Below are 25,639 nucleotides of genomic sequence, written 5' to 3' on the forward strand. Positions count from 1 at the left end.
AAGGAGAAAAAACCCTCTATAACGCTACTTCAGGCCCTGTAAAAGTACCGTTTTGGGTTCATATCGGATTGTCATCGTGAAATTGATGATGGTTTTCGGTAATATCTAAGTAACTTGGTACCTTCTTGTCGTCTTTGAAGAATGTGATTATGATGCAATACTCGCATTAATCTCACACCATCTGTTAAATGCGCGCTTTTATCACTGCAATTAAACACTGGGTTGCAATAAAAGTGCGAAAATAATGCGAAAATGGGTCATACTGATTGTATCTTTCTGCAAAATTGCGTTGTTACGCAAATTCAAAAATAACAATTACATATATATGCAGAGCCATAACCGTGGTCATTGTTTCTGTATTATAAGGAAAATGAGACTTATTAAGGACTTTCGAATTATTCAGGCGTAAGTGCTCGCATTGTATAGTTTCTTAGGTGAGGATAATACCCTAAAATTTTAAAATTCAAATATTCTTCTCTCAGAATTCTTATGGCAATCGCCTGAACTAATTTTAGTGCATGGAAACAGAAGCACAATGGTTTTAAACACCTTCTGTAAGTTCACTTTAGTAAAATTCTTAAGTGTGCCATAACCAACCGAAACCGACAAATTTCGGCAACCCATTAATCATTCTTCAGAGTCTCCAAAGCCCCACTGCCAAAAACAAACCTTAAATTGCACCACAAACATGCGTTGTGCCCCATTTTGGTGCATCCCTTTATGACATCTCTATAAAAGTGTATTGTTCGTGGTTCAGCCTAGAATGACATAAATCGAAGTCAACTGCTCCTTGATTTATTGACTTAGAATGGGTTCCGCTTTCTTAGAACTTTGTTATATCACGGGTTGAAGTGAAACTTTTTTTAGTTTATGTACATTCTGTCGAAGAAGTTAGTATATTGTGGCAATAAATCTTTCAAAATACACAAATTTAGTTGCTAATAATTATTTTACAACCTTTGGTTTCTCTCGAACTAAGCAAAATTACAAGGGCTAAACTATAAATTCATTCATGATTCTCAACAATCCATCCGTACTATAAAAGTTGTGAGTTTCAAAACTCAACAAAATGCTGTTTTGAAAATTGAAAGATATCATTTGGCACATCCGAAGATATCTGAAAAAATCAAAATTTGGGTAAAAGGTATTTATTTCTTTTTTGACTTTTTAAACACTATTAGAGATATTTCAAAAAAATTAACCATTTAATAATTTTTACTTTTTCACTTCAACATCGCGATACTGTTTGACTTAAAATCCAACTTTTCGTGCAAGCAACATTAACGTTATTTTCTAAATATGGTGCTGGATTTTTAAACTGTCTTCTGAACCTCCTTTTTATTCGGGCTACTACGGTCTTGTTCACAAAAAACACTTGTCCAAGTGAGAATGCTTCAATTTTAAATTGTTTAAGATATCGTAAAATGTTCGTATTTAAAATTTGGCTTTGTCTCGTATCATTTTTATAATAATCGACCACTTCCATACATATCTGCGACCCTGCAAGTAACTACTTCTAAAAACAGGTAAAGTTTGAGCTAAAGGGCATTTAAATGGAAATAAATAATTAAAAAAAACAAAACGAAGAATTTTTAATTAAATTTTTCTCAAGAAATATGATAATGACGGAATTGAAATAATTGATATAATATGATAAATGATAACTGACATGAAAACTGTGAGGAGACGGCGTTCTACTGACAACAAAATTCTAAACTTTTTTGAGTTATTTTGAGGACCAACAAACTCAACGAAAAAAAAACAATCTCCGTCCTGCGCCCATGGCCACTTTCTACTTCTGTTCAGCTGTCTAGCAATGGTGGTTGTTGTTCACAAGACTGATCAGTTATCCGCAAGACTCCGTCGCGGTGATGTTGCGCTTGTGAAGCCCCCTTAAGGCCCACTGTCCAATACGAGCGGTCGTCGTCGAGGTGAACGAACGCGCACTCTTCACCAATTTTTACACTCGACGACGGAAAATAATTTTCGGGGCCTCATCACGGTTTTCGACCGAGAAAAACATGGAATACTACAGGAAATTCACTGTTAAATGCGTGGTGATTTGCGACTTGGTGATTGTTTTGTGAAGTGTCTTAAGTTTCCAATTGGATTAACCCTTTTTCAGTCAAGAGTGTTAACCGCAGGTTTGTTTAGCTCAAAATTGTTCAACACTATGATAAAAGCAATTTGTGATAAAACTTAATTCGTGCCGAAAAAAATATATTTTTTTAATACATATTATGCATAGTGAGCCATAAAAAGCGCTAAAAATTTTATACGATTATATCTTAAAAATACAATAAAAAAATACAGCATTGGTTCTAAAAAATATTAGTAATGCAACAATGCTAAAAGAATACATGTAAGAAACCTTGTTTTAAATTATTATTATTATTATTATTTAAAATGAACCCGATTTATAATGGCCACGTTGCACTCCAGACTTAAGTCCGATGTATTAGCTTGTTTAAATTTAGATGAAGAAATTGGTTTACGAACCACTACGAATTCGTGGCATTAATTACTTAAAAAAATTAATTCTAAAAAACTGAAATCGTGTGCATCAAAGTCAACTAGCTGCTGTAATTGGAATATGAATAACATCTGCTCAATTTGACGATAACTTTACATTTAGCTTTTTTATTTTTGTTCAAATGTTTTAAAATTGTTGAATAAAAGTATTATAAGACGAGGTTCTTTGACATGTATCCTTGTAGAATCATTGAGTTGGCAATATATTTTTACGCCGAACTTACTTGTAATTGTTTTTATTATTGTAATTAAAAATTTTTTCATGTTTTTTTATGGCCTACTATGTATTTCTTGCAAATTGCTAGTTCTCATGGTTTTTCTTCAACAGATATGATCGGTTGGTCTGACACACTTTATGTGTGGATTGTCAGTATTCAATGTGCGACAAAAGTGCCGTTATTAATTCAGTTTTAGTTGTAATGCCTGTGGATGACGTTTTAAAAATTGCGTTGGTGTGCCCACTGACTGTTTGCATTGCTAATTTGCGTTGGGTTATTCTCGCCAAAGTGCTTTTATTCTCTTGTAATTTACTATTATAAATGCAAGAGAAAATATTATAATGCACATTCAAAAATAGCCGAGTTATATAAACGCTCAAATTCGCCAAAATTGGCATTTTAAACAGATTTTTATTTAACTAAATTCCCTTTTTAACTACATTTTCTCAAGGATTTTCTTTTCTGAAAATGTAAATATCAAATTTTTGAAAAAGATTTTAAAAAAATCTCTATTTGTTCATAAGTTGTCTTTGGATGCTTTATTACATTCCGTCTTTTATACAATTTTAAAGCATTTGTCAAAATATACTTGTAATTTAGACATATAAATTCTTTACTCTGACTTTTTTTCTTAGGCTCTGTAAATTTGCTTCTACTCAATTTTTTTACTATATGCGCCTCGTTACCTACATATTTTTACGTTGTAATTCTTGTGGTATAAAAAATAAAGTTAAATCTAAAAAGGATTTAAATTAATGTTTAATTTAAAACTTAATAAATTATTACTTTATTTTAGAAAACATGAATACCTCATGATTCAACTTGCTATAAAAACATGTATGCCTAAAGCGGTCCATATATCATTTTTAACATTTTTAGATTTTTTAAATTCCATTCATAGCTAAATTCCCCAGAAACTTCATTTTCTACACAAACAAAATTAACAATGATTAACACCGAATGACCATTTCTGAAAGATTAAAAACAAAAATTAGTTGAAAATATTAAAATTTATTATGGTACCAATGGAAAAAATACGTTTTCTCGAACAACCAGAAAAGACTATGTTTTAATGATACAACAAGCTCTAAAGTATCACTTTTAATGCTTAGGCTGCAAAACAACTCTTTTACGACTTAGACATTAAAAAGTTTTTCAGTTACTGCAAATTTGATAGATAAACTGCAGTCAAAGTTTGCTACGTTCGCTTACTTCATGAATATCACTGCGGTAATAAATTTGCTACTTGCAAAACAAATAACTAACCTGTGTATATTTTATATTATAAACGATATCGATAAATCGAGTAACAAACTTTGATTCTTCATTAAAAAAATGTAGTTATAATGGACGTTTTCAAGGACTTTATTGTAATAGCTAACAATTACTTTGATGTTCATGACGACTACGCAACGTGCCATAAAGGAGTTCAATATTAGGCCACAGAAGTCGTATTAAGAGGAACAATGGCCCAAGAGAAACCTTGAAACTCTCACCCATCTGACGAAGGATCAGCATCAGGCATAAATCAAATTTTCAGAACTCCCGTATGATCCTGTTTATGAGATACTCGAATGCCTTATCTGAGGGTGGATACACAATAAGTCACAATACCAGTCTCTTCTCAAGCATCATTGATCGAATCTCCAATAAATCGCCAAACTAAAGTAGCAAGACGCGCTTGCTTTATCGCGGCATAACGATTACATATAGACTATTACATAATGCTCCGTGTATACACATTTGCATGGTATTTACATTATCAATATGACACCGCTCGTATCACATAACATAACACTAACAACGGTTCCTGGCATGGAATGGAGCACAACGGAAGGGATTACGTTCAAACAGGTTGAGGTAGGCGAATTAGATATTATTTCGACGAGATATCCCATTTCTTGACGACTAGGAAGCGAAATTTGAGGATTCAGATCGGATGAAAGACAAGAGTTAAGAGCAAATAATAAGCGAGTTCTTGAACTTTTATATCTAATTATAACCGCCGCCTACGATGTAAATCTTAATTACTACTTGCAACATTAGAAAGAAAATCAACGATGTTTCAGCAACATTTTGGAATTTTATGGTTCTTACCTCTTCAAGGCTCAGGGAGGGTCTATTCAACTCGTAATTCCATCGTTGAACTGAGATTAGATTGGAATAATTATATTTATGGTGAGGATTCTTTAAAAAATCTGTATTGTGACTGAAACATCCATGAAGCACAACGGATTATAATACCTAAGGGCCTAGCTTTAGGCAAAACTTCCAACTTTTGTTTACACGGTGTCGTAAACAGAAACATTCCCTTTAAGGCCCCTCGGGGCCTCGCTGCCCTATCGATTACTTGTCGGTCTGACGACGTCGAAAGTGCACTGCTATCCAGAAACGTTAGAAAGTTTCCAGAGAGTTTGCCTTAACTGTTTTTCTTTAGTCGATCGCAACACGAACTCCTATAAACACACGAAACTAGTTCGTCGGGCCAGTTTACATGCTGAGAATAGCTCGTTTATGGCAAGGAAACATGATTTCGAAAGGAAAATTTCGAAGGAAGTTCTTGAATCTGGGTGTTTGGATCATTAATATTAAGGAGCAGTTTTTTAGTACTTATACTCTAGAGAATTATTCAAGTCGGTGCACGGTAAATTGGATCCAGCAATGCTTTTCTAGAGATGTCGTTCAAGAGGGTTTAAGCACAGTTTTTTAATCGACTGGCAAATGTGCTGTTATTGTTAACGCCTTTGTAAACGAAACTATCCGTTTTCTAATGCGCAGTTAAAAGTTAACATGTGGATAAATATGCCTAACTTTCATATGCCATAATTTATCAGGCGAAAATTTCGGTTGGAAAAATAATAACAATTTCGGTGTGATGTGCAAAATGGAAAAACTCTTTTTATCTAACCCTCTTCACTGAGTGAAATCCTGAAGCATATAACAACGTAGTCATTACAGAATTTTTTTCGGTTTTTGGAATCCGCAGTGATTTCTCATCTAGAAACGGCTTCCGATTATCGAAAGAAATTGTGAATGCCCTGCTGAGACGAATTGAACAAATTTAATTCAAAGCACATACCCTAAAAACGAGTTTTATTAGTACTACCTGCTTAGAAACCTTACATTTCTTTCTAAACTTGTTGAATTTACAACGTTGCCATATAATAACTAAATAAAGGATTACAAGAGTTAGCTCACGAAAAGAGACCTTCTGTTTAAACCACGTCTAAAATAAATAACACCTGAAGAAAAATGATCTTGCTTCTTGGCATTTCTTGTATCAGCCGATTAAAAAATCGGGCCTCAATCATCGCTATATTTAAATTTTGCGTTGTTTAAATTTGTAGTTAAATAGTTAGTTGCTGCACCAGGCGAAAAAGTAGTAAATTTAGGTACCACATCGATATTTACACTTTATAGCCTGATTTGTGTCATTAAAATGTCATTTTTTCTGTCAACAAGAGAATTTATTTTTAATTTTTTAGGATTAATTTTCTGAGCAAGACTGTTTTGAGAAAAAGTGCATTCCAGCACTCCTAGCCCTACTTTTTCACACGAAAAACCTTTCAAAACGATTTTAGGGATTGATAAAAAGCGACAAAGATCTTCGTCTTCAAACTTCCTGTGCAAAATCATATTATTTTTCCCAAAAACTAATTATTAAATCCACCATTTTCCACAATAAATGAACATTGTTGACACACATTTACCCGGTTTTTTGTTTACGTCCGACAATTGCAGTGTAACAGCCGCTACCTTGAGAAGTTCATTAACCACAGAGTTTATACTATTTTTAGTTTTGCAACCTGTACAACGTTACAACATCAAAAGGGAAAGCGACATTTTTAATATGAAAACGCAAATTTCGTATACCGTAAGACTTGAATTGCGTTAATTTTTTTTCCGCGAGCCATGTTGGCAAATTGCCGGCATTGTGACAATTTTTCGCGACCTACCTGGCGAATAAAACTAACGGTCTTGTAACGAAACTTCTACAAATAGATGTGACCTATAAAAACTACACTTGCTTTTGCCGAAACAAGTGTACTGTAGCATATTAACGGTTTGAAAGATAAATAAATGGCTTTGTCTCTTCATGACAAAGTTGAATGTGTAGACATGCATATGTAAAAAGTTTTTAAGACGTTAATTTTCAAACGTTTACGCTCTATTTGAAGCTAGATTAAACATAAGTATAATTTGGCTAATTAACCCAAATTTCACTGATAGAAACATTAGGAAGATTCATTTATTTTGAAATAAAGAAGAAAACAAAGATAATTATTTGTCCAAATTTCGCCTGAACATGTATGGATACAGTAGATATTTGGAGAAATCCGAAATGCATAAAGAAATTCACAGAATTTCGAATTTTTATGAATTTTTCTGTATTTTTGCCGAATTTTTTTTCAATTTGAATGTCCTTAACTCTTAATTAGCACAGCTTTACCTCAACTAAAATTTTTTAACCTCTTACTTTTGTCAAGATTCTAATAGCTTAAATTCTAATGGTTAAAAGTGAAAAACAAGAGATAATTCCTGACAAATATTTTTCACATATATCAGTTAAAATCACAAAGTATTTTTCCCTTAAAGAAAGATGGAAATACGCCTCTTATGGATATAATAATGAAGGAAAGAAATTTTTAGGAGAAAAGGAGGACGGCACATCCAGAGACGTTTCCTAACTTGAAAAACCTTATTTTTTATTTCAAAATACGGAATTCCCTATTGGATCTTTATTTTACGTACATAAATTAGTTAGAACAATTTAAATTAATACTAATTTTTCTCTTATGACTTTAATTGTACTAAAGCAAACTAAGATCATTGTGGTTGTCATCTTTAAAATAAAAGACACAAGCAATATAATTGCTTGTTCTAGATTGTAGGAATTCATTAATATACCTATACTCTTCAAAAACAAGATTATTCTATAACAATCTTGGATGGTATCTCTCTATTTAAATGAGAAGATTGTTATAACGTTAAAAGTGCGAATTTTCCCAAAAATACAGAGAAAAACTAGTTGTTTCTACATATAATTTAATACATATAGCTTAAGAACTAGATGAGTTAAGAACTAAATTAACTTAGATGTCCGAGCACAGAAGAGAATCCCCTCAAATAAATCCCGAGCAAGGTTACTTTCAACCGAGCTTTCAACACAAAAAATTGGCATAATTAACTGGGAAAATTAAAGCTGATGTTGTTTGAATTAAGGTTTTGGAGTAGTTTCCAGGCAAAAAACTTAGGAACAATTCAATAAAGAAATAAGACAAAAAATAACGTAAAAACGTTAAACCAATTCAAACATACTTGACAGCTTATATGTATATTTAAGTAAGTAATGGACACAAGCCGTAAGAGAGTTGCCGAACGTTGCATTTACGTTGCGTTAAGTTTACGTTATGTTTCGTAAATCTGTGCACCTAACTTTAAACAAGAACATCCCCTCAAATCAAATACGATTAAGACCACTTTGACCTTTAAAAAATACACATTTAGGTATTAGCTATTAATAACTCGAATTAAAGCTTACGATTTTGATGATTTTCGTATTATATTCAAGCAAAAAAACTATGAAGCACTATCCATCTTAACGTGCCGCTTCTGATATACCACCATTATTAAATAACTGAGAACTAAACAATCAAAACCTCTAAATATAGGCACGCCATTGGTCCTTAGGCCGTCATGGCCGGTATTTAACGTTTGTTGAGAAATTTTTAGATATTCAATCATTCTATTGGCCACAAAAGATTTAAAATTTCCCCAGAAGTTTGAATATTCATATGGGGAGATAACGCTGGAAATTCGTTAGAAAATTTAATTATAGAGGAGGTCTAATGAAAATCCAATATTGGAAATATAGAACAGAATTAAGTGGAAGTGATAATAGGAAACTGTATTTAGTAAACGTATGTAAAAACGTAGATATAGAGTGAATAACAAAAAAAGTGGAGATTTATAGTTTTTGACGATATTAACGAATTTTTTCTTAACTGTTTGCTAAATAATAAATATCTTGTGGAACCACTATTTTCAGCAACATAGAAGAGTCGGAAGAATCATTAGCACTGTCAAAACTGAATTAATAACGGCCCAGTGACTTTGTTGATCTATTGTAAGTGATTTAATTTCTCTTTTTGAACTCTCTAGGATTTCAATGGCGAAACGCAAGCCCAAGAAGCTGGTCAATCGAGCATGAACCTATGGAAGACTTACTGTTTCAAACGTACCAAAAATAAGTGCCTTCAAATATGACTCAAAAACTGGAAGTCGGTTGAATCTGTGTTCCTCACATACCACTCAATTTAGGTGTAAATACGATTTTTTGTTGACTAATTCTTAGCTCTGTTATTGTTGTTTTACAAGCTTTAAGTTCTTAGAAGTAATCTAATTTCCTAATAGTTAATAGTGTCCAACATATTTCGGAACGTTATCATTTTTGAACAGTGCTGTAGGGATGCGAACTCAAAGTGTAGAGTGAATTCCAGTTTGGCAAGATGTTTGAAATGTGGAATAATGTCGCCACCAAGCTGGAGTTGCAGCAGGTGCAAATCCAGTCTCAACAACCACACACTTCCAGTGGATCCATCAAAGGTAAAGTCTACAGAAACAATTGATTAAATGTAGCAAAAAATAAATTTCAAAAGAGAAGAATATTAATGGCATCACGTGGGATCTTCCCATGTCCATGGGCGTATCAAAATCGGTGTTTAATCCATTAAAAAGCGCCTTTCATTGGTTTCGCTTCTTTTACGGCAACAATGGGAGGCTGATTCGTTACCGAAACAGTGGCATTTTGGTAATTTCAGAGGAAGTAACGGTTTATACAAGCCGAAAATTTGACGGTTTATTATATTGCGAGGTTCATCGGCCTCTGAAACCTTTCAAGTTTTGCAGTTACTTCTAACTTTTTATATGGCCGAGCAACTTTCCGCTAATTTTATTTTTGGCTCATTTATTTTGGTGATGATCATTCCGGGTAAAGGCAATTTTTGCTATTTAAATAATTAATCGAAAAGAATGTGATTTGATTGTAAATATTGATCATTGGGCTGTTCGGTTATTCATGGTTTTCCTAGAAAAAAATTTGAAATTAAGTGAAGAGGTCGATAAAAAACGGTGGAAATCGGGGGAGTAAAAGTAGTACTTTCCACCTTGGTTGTGCAAATAAATGTAACTGTAATAATAGTACTTAGTGCAAATGGGCGAACATCTCAAAATTCCTGCCCAAAAACAAGTTTTGTGATATCTATAATTGGGGGCTTTGATTTTCACGTGCAAATCGTCAAAGATTCCCAAACTTATTCAAAAGTAATAAAAATTTCAGTCTTTTTATGATAGTACTGGAATTGCTGGGATTTATTTTATTTTAGATCCTAACTATGAGCTATATGCATACCATGAATGAAAATCATGAAATTTGAACGTCACCAAATGTTTGAAAGTATTTTCAATCTTAGTAAACAAACATACATGCCCCATTTAAGCATAATAACACGTTTATTTTTCGCATTGCTTTGACAACGTTTCAGCGACTATCCGACAACGATCTACTGGGTGCTACATCAAGGTCTACACCGGCGAGGTCAATTTTTCGGGTATCGCACTATTTTGAGGTCAAGGGACCAATAATACGTTTTGCTATTTAAACCATTTGATTTTATCCAATGCATTGATATTTAACATGATGAGTCACCCCATGCAGAAGAAACTAAGGTAGGGACTGCAACTTCAGAGCAAAAGTAGGTGGTTTGTTTTAATTAACAAGACCATCATTTTATCATCTAATGGTTCAAATGACATCACGCTTAGCACCACGGATGAAAGATGCCTGATTATACGTTTCTGCCTTGATTTTACCGAGGAATGTATTGCCAACATCGATGATGCAATGCAAATAAACATATAAATTTATTGACAAAATAATAAGCACATGCAGGAGTACTGACGGCTATGAATATGCGATTTTCAGCTAGAATTGTGTGAAGGCTGGTTAGTTTTTCAGTGTGAAAAATTTCGGAAAACCAGGGATATTTTGAATCACTTAATGCACGTAAACTAGACGTTTAGGCTCCAAAACAACTCAAGGTTTATTTTGGTGATTTGCAAGATTTTTTTTAGGAGAATCGGTCAAGGAATGTTTGTTTTTGACGATGATTCGTGGAAATTCGTTAAAAAAATCACAACAAGAGTTTTTTCTCTATCTAACTTACAAGAGTTATTTAACACACGCTTCCCACATGCCACAGTAGGATTGGTGAGAGTTGGCCATATAGAATCAACACCAGCTAAAGCAATTAAGTGTTGTAAAATTTCCGGCTGCTGCTTGGATATTATTATAAATAATTTATTAATTTATTGTACCGTTCCTGCATCGGCTTATGTAAAGACAAGGAAGGAAGTAACGTGTAATAATTTCTTCACAATTTTATCATCGTTATTGCGGGGAGATTTGCTTTAGTTTTGTTTCGCGCCGGACATTCTAAACGGCATGCTAATAAGGAAAAACAAACGGTAGATAATCTACTTAAAGAAAATTAAGTGATAATGATGCAAACTGTCGCAACGTTGCAGTGATTATTTGTTGAAAAAAAGGAGACTAATGGAGACTCTCGTTAAAGTGTGGTGAACTGAAACAACCTAAATGAAGAGGTCCATGAAAAAATTGTATTTAAAAGATATAAAATTGTTAAAAATGGTCAAATAAGTCGCTGTATGGGAAAAACCCCTTTTACCGATTTATATTGTTTTTCTATTGTTTAGAAAATCGTGTTTTGAGCGTTTTACTGCAAACCGATTATGTTTCAAATAATCATATATCTTAATATAAATTAAGAACATTTTCAGCATTTTAAAGTTTGATTTACAACCGGTAAAACTTTTTACAGTACGCTCGTAGATAAATTAAATTAATTCAACTTTATGCGAGCTTGTACACTATTGTGACCAATCAGAGGGAATCGTTGCATGAAGAATGCGTGGGAGGAAAGATTTACATCAAAAGTTCGAAGGAATGATAACATGATGATGACACCAAAAATGGCGATGAAGCATTGTAGGCGGCCATTTTGCTTTGACAAGCAATTTTAACGTCATTCTTAAGTCAAATGATCCTTGTCATGGAAGTCATAGAAGTCATGGAAGTAAGGTAAACCATATTAGGCCTAGTTCACACTTCAAAAGCCGGCAATTTCTCATTAAATTCGTTGGGCAACCAGCCACCAGTGGCAAACTTCATTGCACCACGTCATAATCGATCGATTGCCAATGCAATAAGTACCATGCAACTGCTTAACATTCCTATTAAGCGCGATCAAAATAAGCGAAGAAAAAACTCGTTAAATCGAATTAAAGTGTTGGCCACCGTTAAGGTGAAATTACACAAAAATCATTGAGATCAAACTCTCTTGAACCATGCAACGTTCCTGCGATATCGGCGAGTGTGTTTATGCGGATGACGCATCGATGTCGGTCGACTTTCAATACCATATCGAGCCAAGACCGAACCTTCAAAAAACCCATTTGAATGGTTCCTTGAGAAATTATGCAACGATAAGCGTGACTGGTAACTGTTACTATAAGTTTCTCTTATCAGCATGGATTAATTCCATGAGGCAACCGGAACAAAATGAAATATATGGTAGTCATCATTCATCATAAATGCACACAACCAAACGATATACTCAATTTGGTTAAGAGTAACCTTTTCTTCTTCCAGAATTGTTATTGGTTTCTCACTAATTGGTCACTGATTTGTCGCAATTACTGAGATTTTTTTCATATTTAATTTACCTTAAAGTGCTACAACAAAGGAGAAAAAAATATGACATGCTAGTCGATATTAAGTTTCATTCTGATAACAAGTTCCAATCAATTTGGGTCTTATTTGCTCATCGTGTGCCCGATCTGATTTATTGAAAAACTGAAACAATAAGCATGAAGAGTGTGCGCTGAATAACTAAGTAACAGGTACTGGTAATGAATAACCCAATGGCGTACACCGACACCAAGCAACTCGACCCAAATTAAATGCCAGCTTCGTGCAGATTCAAGCAGAGGCCTCCATCGCTCCTGTAACTCAAGACTCATTTCACAAAATATCTGTACTAAAAGTAACATTGTCTTTTGGCAGAAGAAAATGATCCAAGTTTCCAGGATCCGCCACTGGCGACTCAAATACAGGCAGCAACATCAAACACTTACTCACATGCACTTTGTATGTATTGTGTGTTTCTTTATAACCGTTCTTATCGGGTTTAAGAGCGTTGAACTCGAGGGAAAATGGGTCAGTAAGATAATACACTTTATACTATACACGATGAAGATTACTTTTTACACAATTTTACACGTGTGTTAAATGTTGATAGAAGTCCGTGCGTTACGACATTAATTATTAGACGACAGGAATACTGATGAGGTTGGGTTGTTGCTCAGTCTTGTAACGAGTAAGAAGATTCTTGTCCTAAGCGGGGAAATTTGTACGCAGAGCATTGCAGTTTTTGAAAAAAAAAGAGAAAAGCAATATAAACGACACGAAAAAATATAATAATTCATTTTGAAAAAAAATTTCGATAGAGTTCGTAAATTTCAGATGTTTCGTAGAGTATCCGTAGTCAGCTTACCAGTTGACAAACTTTAGATACCTTTATGATAACAAGTACCGACCTAAGCGAAGTGGATGTAACATTGTTTTTTCCAGTCGTGTCCGCCCTTTTTGGTAAAATGGGTACTAATCCATGGCGCAGATGTCGGATGAAGTGGCATTACCCTGACATGTTACGTCTTATATATGCGCCGACGCATAACGCATCTCCCACGATAAAACATCATCATAAGGGTACTAAGACATCTCGATCTTCCGTCTTAAAAATAAGATCAACTTTAACTAAATGTCACTCGCTACATCCAGTTCTTCTAGATCGTTGATGACAACTGATTTACAACAAGTTATCAAGTGAATTTTGCAGGGTTGTCACATCTTGCACAGTTTGCTGATAATAGCCATTGAGTCCGCATTCTTCAATTACTTCTGTAATGCGTATTATATCTGGTAACATTATACATTGTCGCAGTCGTTGGAACCAATTTACCATAATAATCATAATAAACCATCCTGAAGACCACATCCACGAACTTCTCCATATTAAGATTAACGAAATCGAAAATTTCGTTGATATTTAAACGGACTCAGCAAATATACGTAAGGTGCGAAAATTACTGCATCATTTCAAGGACTCGACAACGACTTAAAGGGCACAGTAAATCATACGATCCAATAAACTTTACAAATAGTGCACTTGATAAAGGAAAGAGAAGAAACATAAAATATAGAGTGGGACGTTTGAACTTTCCTGTATGTATTAATCAATGAACATCAAAAATAACAATCACAGTGGTGATGACTGCTCTTCTCACGGATTTGGGTTCAGAAATTTGTATTCACGTCGTGAGTGTCACAGACTTCCATCACCGTATCCATTCAGACATTTTGATAGGTGACGTTAGATTTTGGCCGGCAAAAGTCAGTACTTGTGTATCTTCCCCAGTTGGGGTTATTAAGTTCTTTTTCAATCAAAATTCCATAGATTCGTCTGCAACGCTTCACCGCAAATCCCATTACCATTCCTCGTCACCAACGATGTTTCGTCCTTGTCCAATCAGCCGTCCCCAACCTTTATCACCGCTCAATAAAAACCGATTAATATCGTTAAATGGAAACGATGCAATTACGCCAAAATAGTAATAATCATAATAATAATCGTAAGTCTTGAAACCGCGGTGTGAATCGTGCTTGCGGACCCAACAATGTCCTTGGTACGAGTCTTTCAACTTGTGACCCACTTTTGAGTCGGGGCCGCGCCACCATCGCGGCGAGCGGCAAATCGCACGCCACTCTTAACAACATCTGAATAACGTTGCTGCTGCGATAATCCCGCGTTATTGTGACATAAGAACCAGTGGCGGCCTGCCATAAAGTCAACTTTTTTTATATTGAAAAGTAGGGTTATAAGACTATAATCACACGTCAAAATAATGACTTATGTAACGTGAGTGACAGTTAACAATTTAGACATTTAAGATGATTTTGATAAAAAAAGATTTCTTAACATTTTACAGTCACAAACCTAATACATAATTTTATTTCCAGGTAAGACTACTTCGCTACTGCATTCATAGAACTATTAAGGTGGTAAGTAGGTACTTCATAAAAATATATATTCAATTTCTGCATTGTTAACACAAAAGCACATATTGTCATTACAAGGTGGTGCTGATATTAAATGACTCGTTCCAGCTAGCTTAGATTTTTGTTTACTTTTTTACAATTGCCCGTGTCCTACGCCTCTGGCACACGCAGCAAAGTAGGTTCCCAAACGCAACTATTGCATGTAAACAATCGCATTATTCACTTATCTGGTCATGTGCAACACGGGGGCCGTTTATCTCGTGAACGGTAGACCGGCCCATGCCTATTTATATCCATACCTGTCGTCCAGTGCTCTACGTACGTACGTTAACATTAAACATGCGAATACCTGCTTGATAAATGCAAGATAAATGGACCATAATGAAGGTTTTTGTGTGCGAAGTTGATCGAAGCCTTGCAAAACAATCATTGTCGTTTAAGGTTTTATTGCTAGGTAATTTTTGTCTTGTTTTTCAGTTTGTTTCAGCCACAATGTCTAAAAAATCATTACAAATCTTACAGAAAAAAGCTAGACCCCTCTTCTCTTTTTGGTTCAGGCGCGTTTTCTTTTCTCGCCTTAATTACTAGCTTCTGTTCTGTTTTGACTGTTCGTTTTTATATATTTCTAATATATTTTAAAGATTTGATAGGATAGTTCACAATTCTTTTTTTGATCTTAATAGTCAAGACTCGAGCAGTTAAGCAGTGGATTGTCAATGTCTTCTGCTTGCTCTTTTAAGTAGTGATTTCTTCCATGGTTGTTACATTCTTCAGTTTGTCTGTACAAATTCTGGTTTAATTTTTGTAGTAACAAGAATATATTACTTTTCAACAGGAAATATCTTCAACAACTCTTAAATAATTGTCTTAGTATTTCCTTGGCTTTCTTTTCCGCCACAATTGATGTTTTCATTTATTTTCTTTCTTTGGGGCTTTTGTGTTACTTGTTTTTGTATTTCAGTTTACTGCATGAAGAATCTTTTTTAGTATCAGAGTTCAATAAATATCGACTTTTCTATGTCTAAATACTCACAAATTTGAGTTCTGAAGGCATCATTTTTCTAAAAATCATAATTCATGATAGAACGACGATTAACAAATTTTTTACAGCTGGATAGCCTGGAAATTTCTCTACGAACATCAAATTTTCAATGATGCTTTATAAAGCCACATAGAGAGTCTTAGATCGAGTATATAGAATTGGAACCTATGGACCCATAAATATGATGAGAATCGAGGACATAATGTACAAATAATATTAACTGTTACTAGAAAGTTAGATGAATTAATTTTTTATCGTTTGATAGCTCCAAATCTCCTCCAAAAAATAAAACTTTTTAATTTTGTATCATAAAACCATATGCGAGTGTCTCAGATCGATGTAACAGAATTGTCACTTAAAGATCCGTAAATATGTATACTGGACACATATGTATGTAAGTTTCAAAAAAATGGAAAGGAGTTGTTATTTTACAGTTTGATAGCCCGAAATCTCTTCTATAAACACGATTTTTCAGTGTTTCTTTATAGGGCCATAGGTACCCGGAGGAACCTTCATGTTAGAGAGCTAGGAGTCTGAAGATCGTATTTCCTATTGGAAAGATGATTCTGAATAACTCTTATATAACTATTCTGTCACTCTTTCTCCATCTCAATCTATTCTCCTTGCCAGTTTTAGTCTCAAGATTCCTTCGTAGATACCATCTAAGATACAATATACACATAAATCAGGGCATTGTCATGTCACGATATACCTACTTGGGTATCTACAATGAAAACGGCAAATAACATGCTTTGAAATGTTGCTTAAAGCTACGGCTACGGTAAGTTTTTGTTAAAAATAAATTGTCTATAATATATCGTATAATTATTAATAGCGTTGGAATCAAACGAACAATAGAAAACTGAGAGGAGTGGAATAATGGGTATATTATTAAATTGCGACAGGCAAACGGTAGAATTTTTCTATGGTCACGTTACTAAGGTAGCAGTACGGAATGTGGACCTTTTGAAATTCACAGATAATGTAAAAGATAATTAACACTGGAAAATTAAAATCTGGAAAAGTTAACTTTTTAGAAAATCTTTCTATTACCTGGGTCGGGTCTGTAATAATTGGAAAATATAGCTGCCGATGAGGGCGCTGCAAAATGTCAACAAACCGAAGAACGCAAGTATCAAGTCATAACTTCAAATGGAACTTTATGTCAAATTTAATGTCACAATCGCTGGTTTTTTATGTTCGCATTTTACCCAGCAGGTATCGCATTCAATTTTGGAGTTCCCAGTAGTTGGCAGCAGTATAATAATACATGTTGCCGGTTTTTCTCTCATCTATCATCTCAGATTTCATCACCTAATCTCTTCGTCGATAATCCTGCTCGCAATTATCGCGGTCTTACGCAACTTCCTTTAAATTAATTATTGCGCCGAAACCTGCATATGGCGGATTTATAATAAACGATGCAGAATTTTTTTCATCGAGCAGGATTGAAAGAAAGTTGTCGGACCGCTCCAAAATGTCTTGGGGCGCACGCTTTGATTACGAAACTCTAAAATGTTAAACAACACCCGTATGTGAAAGTTTTTTAGCAAGACATTTTTTTTTATTAACTTGTCGCTTATGTAATTTACTTCTTCGTGTAATCACCGTCATAATTACTTGAACTTGTGGTGTTACACACTTGAGGGAGAGTCTCCAAGTTGAGGCAACTTAGAGGAGGCAAATTGATGGCTGACAGCTTATCAAGAAAGGTAAAACTTTCTCTTTTTATGCCCATATTATCTTGAGGCGCTTTTATATTATTTCTTCTTTCACCGGGTACAATTACCGGGTATTTCCACTTAACATATCAACCTGTCAGCTTAGATTTGATTGGCCATTTATAAAATTGCCTAATTATTATTGCTACTGTAAGCAAAAATCCAGTTTGAAAGTGATACCTACAATATTTTTGTGTCTCAGGGTGCAGCTCAATTACATTGCATTAGCAGTAATTATTTTTGAGACACCGTGTAAAATGCGTTAAACTAAATACTATGCAATCTCAGTAATGTCATCGAGTGCGTCGGTTATACAATAGGAGAATTTTTTAATCGAGATTACGAAGGTCGGTTAATGACCATCCTAAGGTCAGCCAGCGACCACAATGTGGCATGTGTTTACAAAACAAATAGTAATCATTGAAATGTGATATTTTTAGAATTGTTTTAGGAAATTGTATGTATTGCATGACTTCAGACATGATCGGCATGTAATACACAAGTTGCTAAAGACCTCAATGGAACCGGAAATTAATCACTCTTCCATACGTTTTGAATTTAATTACTTGATAATTTAATTACGTTATAAATCAAAAGTGAGACTCGTCAGTTGTAACAATTATTTGCAAAATTACCAGTTCAATTCGGTCCTATCCTTTTGATTAATTAGAAAACTGACAAAAAGGAATTCCATTAGATTTGAACCAATGGAATTCGAAGACGAAAATCTATCAACAAAGCTATCGCTTTTATCAATTTTGACCAATAATTTTGAAACATCCATCATTGAATATAAATAATCATAGAAAGTTCGCTCAGCCAGAGTACTTTGATCTAATCAGATCAAAGCGCAAGACCAATTGAACCCAAAGAGGCCAAGTAGTCATGATGTAAACTTACACTGCTTTTTGATGGTCAGGTATGATTGGATTGAGTGACTATCTGAGACTAAGCGAGTTCATCTGTCAGTTAACAACAACAAATTCCTATAACCCTTGACCCTATAAAATTCGTCATATGCTTTTTGGTTTTTTCTAGTATTTGTTTACGCTCATAATGACAGAAATCCTTGATAACTTTCCCCATTACAGTTGTAATTCCAACCTTAACCAGTTATGAAAAGCTACCCTTCTTTTCTGGAACAACCCACTCCTGACATCTAAACCTGAACCTGTTCTATATTATGAATTCTTTACAGCTTCCTCGACTTCTTCACTAAACTTGTTATTTTATTAGGGGGCAAAGGCAACAAGCAGTGGCGGCGCGGCTGTTTTGCATATATTTATATCGAATGTTTACAGTAACCGGAGGCGAAAATATATTATTATTTTAAGCCGCTTCTCCAGCGCAACGCAACGGGATATTTTATTTGTTTACGTCAACATCGTTGCTGCCTGCAGAGCAGAGGCGACTGCAAGTCCGCCAAGGCAACATAGCACGAATTGCGAGGCGGTGTTGACAAATTTATGAGTCGAATTTCCTTCAAAAAAAGAGGTTTTTTTAACCACGACAAACAAGTAACAAATTGCGAAGCGGTCCGAGAGGTGGCGCTCAGATATAACAGAGTCAAATCGTGGGATGAACGTAAGAATGTTTTTATGTGTTATTATTTTCTTTCATAATTATTTAAAAATCATAAGAAATTTATTGTTATTGAGCGATATTGCAATTCTTTCAAAATTTTCACTGAGATTTAATTCTCTACGGCAATGAGTTTTGAATTAACCTCTTTTCTGACATTTGTTTCCTCCGGCAACATCGCAATTCAGGGATGCTCTAGGTTTCTTCTGTGGCAAATTCGTCACCTGTCTCTTTGGTTTGAGTGAAATTGCACGCACGATGACAACATCGCCTAGCCGATATGCCGTAAGCAAACTCGGTGCAATGACCCAACTTGCCAGCTAGTCTCAGTGACCTACTTACCGAAATATTACGTGTTCCGCTATCGGCCGCGATCGGCAGGATCCGATGTCATGTCCGAGGTGTTTTATGGGATTTGCCATGAATTTGCCGGTTTACGTTAAACCGGCTAACGCTTAACGATAACGTATCGTTTGTGTGTAGAAGAACGTACGAGTTTGTTCCACCATCGATCCGGGGATTTTTAAATCCCTGCAGTATTATAGAAAAGGCTCGATTGGGATTAGGCGCCAGCTGCGTCTGGCAACAATGGGTGCTTTCTATTCAACAACGCTGGCATATCTGAAACCGTTGTTTTTTGGAAATTATCCTGGAAAAATTTGTAGATTCGCACATCTTCTGAATTTCTTCAAATATGGTAACTTCCATGCAGTTTTTGGCATTCTGAATCAGGGACATGTAGTCATCTCTACTAGGTCCTTTCATTCTATCAGCACGCAATAAATACATTTCATTGGTCTTTGCTTTCTATGGGCATTTCTCCATGAAAAAGATGACCAGCACATCTATAATTTGACCCGAAGATTCCTTTCTTTACCGCTAGATTAGTGTAAATATCTCCGAGATATCAACAGTCAATAAGGAGGGAAACTTTAGAGCGATTTCAGCGGGATAATACACTTCGTTATCTCGCGGTTAATGGTAGTCTTTCTTAGATTAAAATTATCAAGTTTCTGTTTAACTTTGAAGTAGGAGCTTTCATGGGTTCATTGTTTGCCATGAAAACTACACTTAGTCAATTTTACCGGCACTCTGTGGGAGGCTATAGATCATAGACCTTGCAACTTTTCGAAGGGAATAATAGTTATCAAAACATGGAAATAAACACGAAGATAAAAATTATCTTTCAGGTAAAGTTTTCAGCAAATTGACTAGTGAACCTTAGAACCTTAAACTCGACACTATGGGGATATTCAAAACGGTTACCAGGGCGTACGCGATACATACAACGTTTTATGTAATATTATTATAATTATTAATGTAATAAATATTATTATAATTTGCTAATAATTTAACTTTTAAGTCAAACTTAAAGTACCTCTGAAATATGTTTGTCGCCTGTTAAATGATATTTATATGTTCCATAGTAAATGTTCAATCATTGTCAACTCAAAGGCCAAACGAGAAAAAAGCTATCATTACTCTAAAAATTAGGAAAATATGTAATAAATTACTATAGAGTTGTATATATTGGGTAATACGTACTATAGTAAAGTACATTATCAGATATGTGAATATAGTTGGTTATCTGACTAACAGGATGCGTGCATTTATTTCATTCACCATTATATCAAGACGAGATGTTATCAACCGATTTTAAAAATCCTTTGACTATTTAAATTTATATTTTAGGATATTAATATACTACAAGGAAACCCTACTCTCACGTTGCAACTAAAATTTTATTGCACGCAGTTGTGTAAGGGTAGAGATAACATTAACATGTCAAATAGAATGCTATATTTATTGGGCAAAAATCGATAGCACGGAGTCGAACAATTTTTTTAATTATTTATTAATTATTTAAATTACTAAATTTTTGATCGCAATTTTTTAGATGCGTAATGCCATCACACTTGAATATAATGACCAAGCCAGGAATTTTTTCAGGAGTTCTAGACTCAAAACCGATGAAAAGACTTGTTGAGTCACCTCATAAGATATTGCTAAGAACATTCATATCTACCTTTTCAACAATTAATCTAAAACAAATCTTAATATCCACAAACCTATTCTTGACTTCCTGAAGTCAACTAAAACCGTGTTAAAAGCCTGCCAATCCAGTTTCATTACTCATTGTCAAAACCAAACGAAATCTGACCCTGCAACCATTTCGCAACTCTGATCGCTAATTGGCGAATTGGAGAAATCTGGCGTGAAATGAGTAACGCCATATTTCATCGATGTAAAACGCGTACTTGCCGTTTTTGAATCAGAAATAGCTCAGCAGTCGACGACGAGGATAAGACAGGTGTAAGAAAACATGCCCGAAATGTTGACGGACGTCCAAGAAGTTTTGGAATGCGAAAAATGGTAATGTTGCAAATTATCATCGTCGGCTGGCTTCCTGGATGGAATAGTACTAAGATGTAGGGAAGAAATGTGCTTGCAAAATTTTGAGCATGAAAAATGGTTTGGGATTTGATTATCATTTGGTATTAAATTTCTACACCGTGTTTAGTTACTAGTTATTATCAACTTTTAGATAAATTAGACTAAATCTAAAAATTTTGATACCAAAAATGTGTGGTTGAGTTTTGTACCTTTAATTGGGGGACGCTCTGCATAGTCTTTTTAACAAAAAACTTCTCAAAGTCGGTGAATTATCAACATTATGTTTGTTGGAATGTCTTCCTCTACATACGTTTTAGTTTTAGACACGGTATTGATATTTCATTTTGAAACCGTAAATAAACCTCTACATAAACATAATACAGCAAATTATTGATGTCTTGTTTTAATTTTCAATGATAAAATTGTACGAACATGACCCAGAAAATCGCAAAATTTAAATAAAAGCACTCAAAAAATTAAACCGTGAATGTTTGACTGTCGATAATGGCTGCCGAAATTCGACAGAAATAGTCTAGAATTGAGAATTTTATTATTTAATATTTTAATTACTTTTTTTTACGAAGTTGGGGACTTTTAAATGAAAAAAATTTTAAAACTTACATTTTTTCTTGAACAAACAATGCGAAGAATGGCTGGAAGCATACCCAATAACAACTTGAAATCTGCATAACCTTCTTTTACTACGTCGATTTATTTCGTGTGTTTTTGAGTAATCCACTACCCGCCTACAGAATATAAATTTCGCTTAAGAACCCTTAATAACACTTAAAGATTACACGGTTATTGAATTCATGTAGAATTAACGTTCACATTATTACTACATAAAATTAATAGTTACAATTTGAAGTTCAATACAAACAAAATCTAAACACGGTAAAGATGTGGCAAATGGTTAATTGCAAGTAATGCTGGGTAATTCAAAGCATTGCTCTCATTGGTGCAAAATCATTCATTTGTTATCTGTCTCCCTTTAACTGATTGAGGGAAATAAATGAGTTTGTTTTGTCAAGAATAATGTTTTAGTGGCCGAACAATGAGTTATCAATGAAGCATTTTTATGTAATAATGAAAATTTTAGGTTATAAACGGTTATATTTCGAGAGCAATGTTAATACCCACTTTTTTATGCTTATTACAAAACTCCTTAGTGCATTCAAATAAACTTACTTCGCTCTTCGAATCTGCTGGAGCGAATTGGCCTCAAGGAAAAACAGACTTTTGTATAATCCTTAGCACACGTACACAATATATATTCGGCTTAAAATACCTAATAACACTTAAATAGTACGCTATTATTGTAGGAAAATGCTACTTTTAGTTAAAATTAATATGCATATTAACAAAATACACACAAACTGAACTTATATGGTTGCCGTGGCAACGCTCATGTCAGATGGCAAGGCATGCTGGATATTTTCTAGTAACGCTCCGAGTGTATCATTCGTCAGTTTCCTTCTGTCTCTTTTTAACATGTGGGAAAAGGTGGTAAATTTCCTTTGACAAGAATAATGTTGTGGCGAATGTAAATTAACTCTCAATATTGAGCTTTTATCATTAGCTTTAAATTATCCAGCAGGAAAACCGACTGTATACCTCCTACCACTGTTCATTGACTCTCGATAGCGTGTTCCACTGTTTGCACCTCCATATAAGCTCAATAAATTCCCTAATAATTTGCTACCAAATTGCTAATCATAAAACAAGCTCACCAAATAGTTAATTACCAAAGGCCACGCCTCTCTAATTATGGGAAAGGCGCTTTTTGCTTGTCAGAAAAACACGGAAAAGCTATTAATATAATCGGTCAAAAGTTCGGGTAGGTCCATACCATCGGAACCGAAAGGTGTCGTTGACACCTATACCGGCATAATTTTGGAGTTTGTTCACCTTGCGAATAGCTAAACGTGTTAACCGAATTTCCTAAAAAAGCCCATGATGGCGTCGTGTCGCTCGATTGCTCAGCATTATGCAAGTTTTTCTTAATTCCACCGTTGTCGTGGATGATGCTTTGTATTTGCGTTAGCCGTGTAAACAAAGCCAAAAAAGTAATTTAAAATCAATTTGTCGTTGCAGATTTGGCACGTGATACAATAACGCAATCAAAGTGCAATTAAGACGAATTTCGGTCTTGACCCATCAGGTAACGTTGTCCGAGGTAAAAACCTTCCCAATTTGCCTGGAGATGGTCTGAAAGTTTTTTGAGACTTGCCGGGCCTTGGCGAGGTGAACGACCTCCGAAATGTACGGCCGGAGTCATTGACTTCGATGAAAATCCGCCGCATAATAGGCCTACTCGAAATTTCTGACAGTGAAAAGCGAACGTTAGCTTCGCAAATAAAATTTTAATTGAAGTTTTATTAACACATTTCGAATAATAAATGGTTATTTAAATGGAAGTCAATGTTTGGGGAAGCGACCCGTTGTAGTTTAGGCGCAATAGAGATTGGAGACGCAGCCTGAATCACGCAATTAATAAATATTAAGTTTGGAGTTTGAGTGAAGCGGTGAGGGAAAGAGGGATTAGGGGTTATGGCTTCAGTGCAAAATCATGCTTTTCGACCATTTAGGTCTTCAGTTTGATGAATTAGGCCGGATCAGTTGAATTCGGTACTCTTCATGATTCCAGATCCAGAATGTCAGACCTTTCCAGATTGCATGAATTTTATTGTTGCAGAGCAAAGTCGTCATTTCGGTTACAGCCAAGAAAAATACGGCGATGAAAACTGCACTTAAAATAATTAATAGGAAACTGCCCTGTACACTATAGCGAAGACTTTCAAGATTTAATTCGAAAACCCCTTCCATAGGTGGTACTTGCCAGTACATTTATCTCCATTATGACCTCTCAGACTCCCCGTCATTTCCACTTTACTAGCGTTAATACATAATACATATAATAATGACCATGTGCCTCAAATTACTCCAATAACTGAAAGTTCGCAAATCCATAAAAAGGTGGGTAGTTTCACGTGGGTAGTTTCCATTTGGTGAAAATCATCCCCAGCTTACTTAATGAAGGGTTCACTTCCGACCTACACAATTATATCTTAGATCTTGCTGCGGCCCGAAGTTTAAATTCCTGGTGGAGGACCATTCAACTTCGGGTTGAAAATAATAAGTCGAAACGTACCAGGGCCGGGTTTGAGGTTATTCTTTTCTGTTTCAATTACTTACCGTAAAAACGTAAGTAGAAAAGGAGTTTTCTGCAAAATTTAAGACGCCAAATGCAAATTTTTCATTTAGCTATTTGAAATAAAATCCGTCGAACATTCCACTCATCTAAGAACCGTTAAAGTTTCATTTTCATTTGTTCGAAGTTCTTCAGCGCTTTGTCGGAGATGCCGTTTCGACTGGAAATCCTTCTGAAGGGGATGATCAAGATAAAGGGGCTGATTAAGTCACCTGCATTTGGAGCAGGATAATCGCTTCAGACCGTTTCTGGCAACGCATTCATCCTGCCAGATCTTCAATATGGAGTTTTCAGAATTTTTGTGCTTGCGAATTGACTAGGAGTTAGAGAGTAAATTTTATGGTACTAAGTAAATAAACTGAGTTTACAAAACCAGATTCCTCAATGAAAAACATTCAAAGAATTCTACAAGTATTCCTGCATGTCTTAATGAAAATTAGAGACTTTCAGCTCCCAAATTTACTGGGATTCAAAAAGTAAATTTCATGCCATTAAGTCTATAAACTGAGGTATAGAAAAGGATGTGACTGAATGAAAAATATTCACAGTAGGAATTCAACGAGATCCCCGCATTTCTTAATACAAAGTAGTGTTTCTGCTCTCGTTTTACGAGGATTTAAACTCGCTGCCCTTCTATTAATTTCTCCCGATGTTCGGCATATTCCAGCATTGCCCACATGAGAAAATGTGAGGTGAAAAACGAGTATCTTGCTAATAATTACTTTTTGACTGATAGCTCTT

At 34.8% G+C, this 25,639-nt stretch overlaps 1 protein-coding gene across 5 annotated transcripts in view; it reads left to right on the forward strand.

The window, feature by feature from the left end:
- Positions 1-25,639, forward strand: part of Hr3 (Hormone receptor 3) — a 73,479-nt gene that overhangs the window by 29,644 nt on the left and 18,196 nt on the right. The window contains exons 1-3 of one of the 5 annotated variants that reach the window (XM_066407089.1): positions 1,841-2,144; positions 8,913-9,071; positions 9,210-9,356. The exons of 2 other annotated variants lie outside the window; for them this stretch is intronic. In XM_066407089.1, coding sequence (XP_066263186.1) covers positions 9,260-9,356 — 97 coding nt within the window. In that variant the 5' untranslated portion in view covers positions 1,841-2,144; positions 8,913-9,071; positions 9,210-9,259. Of the gene's footprint in view, positions 1-1,840; positions 2,145-8,912; positions 9,357-25,639 lie in introns of those variants that run through there. 2 more of the 5 variants (XM_066407095.1, XM_066407094.1) reach the window with 2 other exon arrangements.

Source organism: Euwallacea similis, chromosome 3 (assembly GCF_039881205.1).
Source record: "Euwallacea similis isolate ESF13 chromosome 3, ESF131.1, whole genome shotgun sequence".
Lineage (NCBI taxonomy): Eukaryota > Metazoa > Arthropoda > Insecta > Coleoptera > Curculionidae > Euwallacea > Euwallacea similis.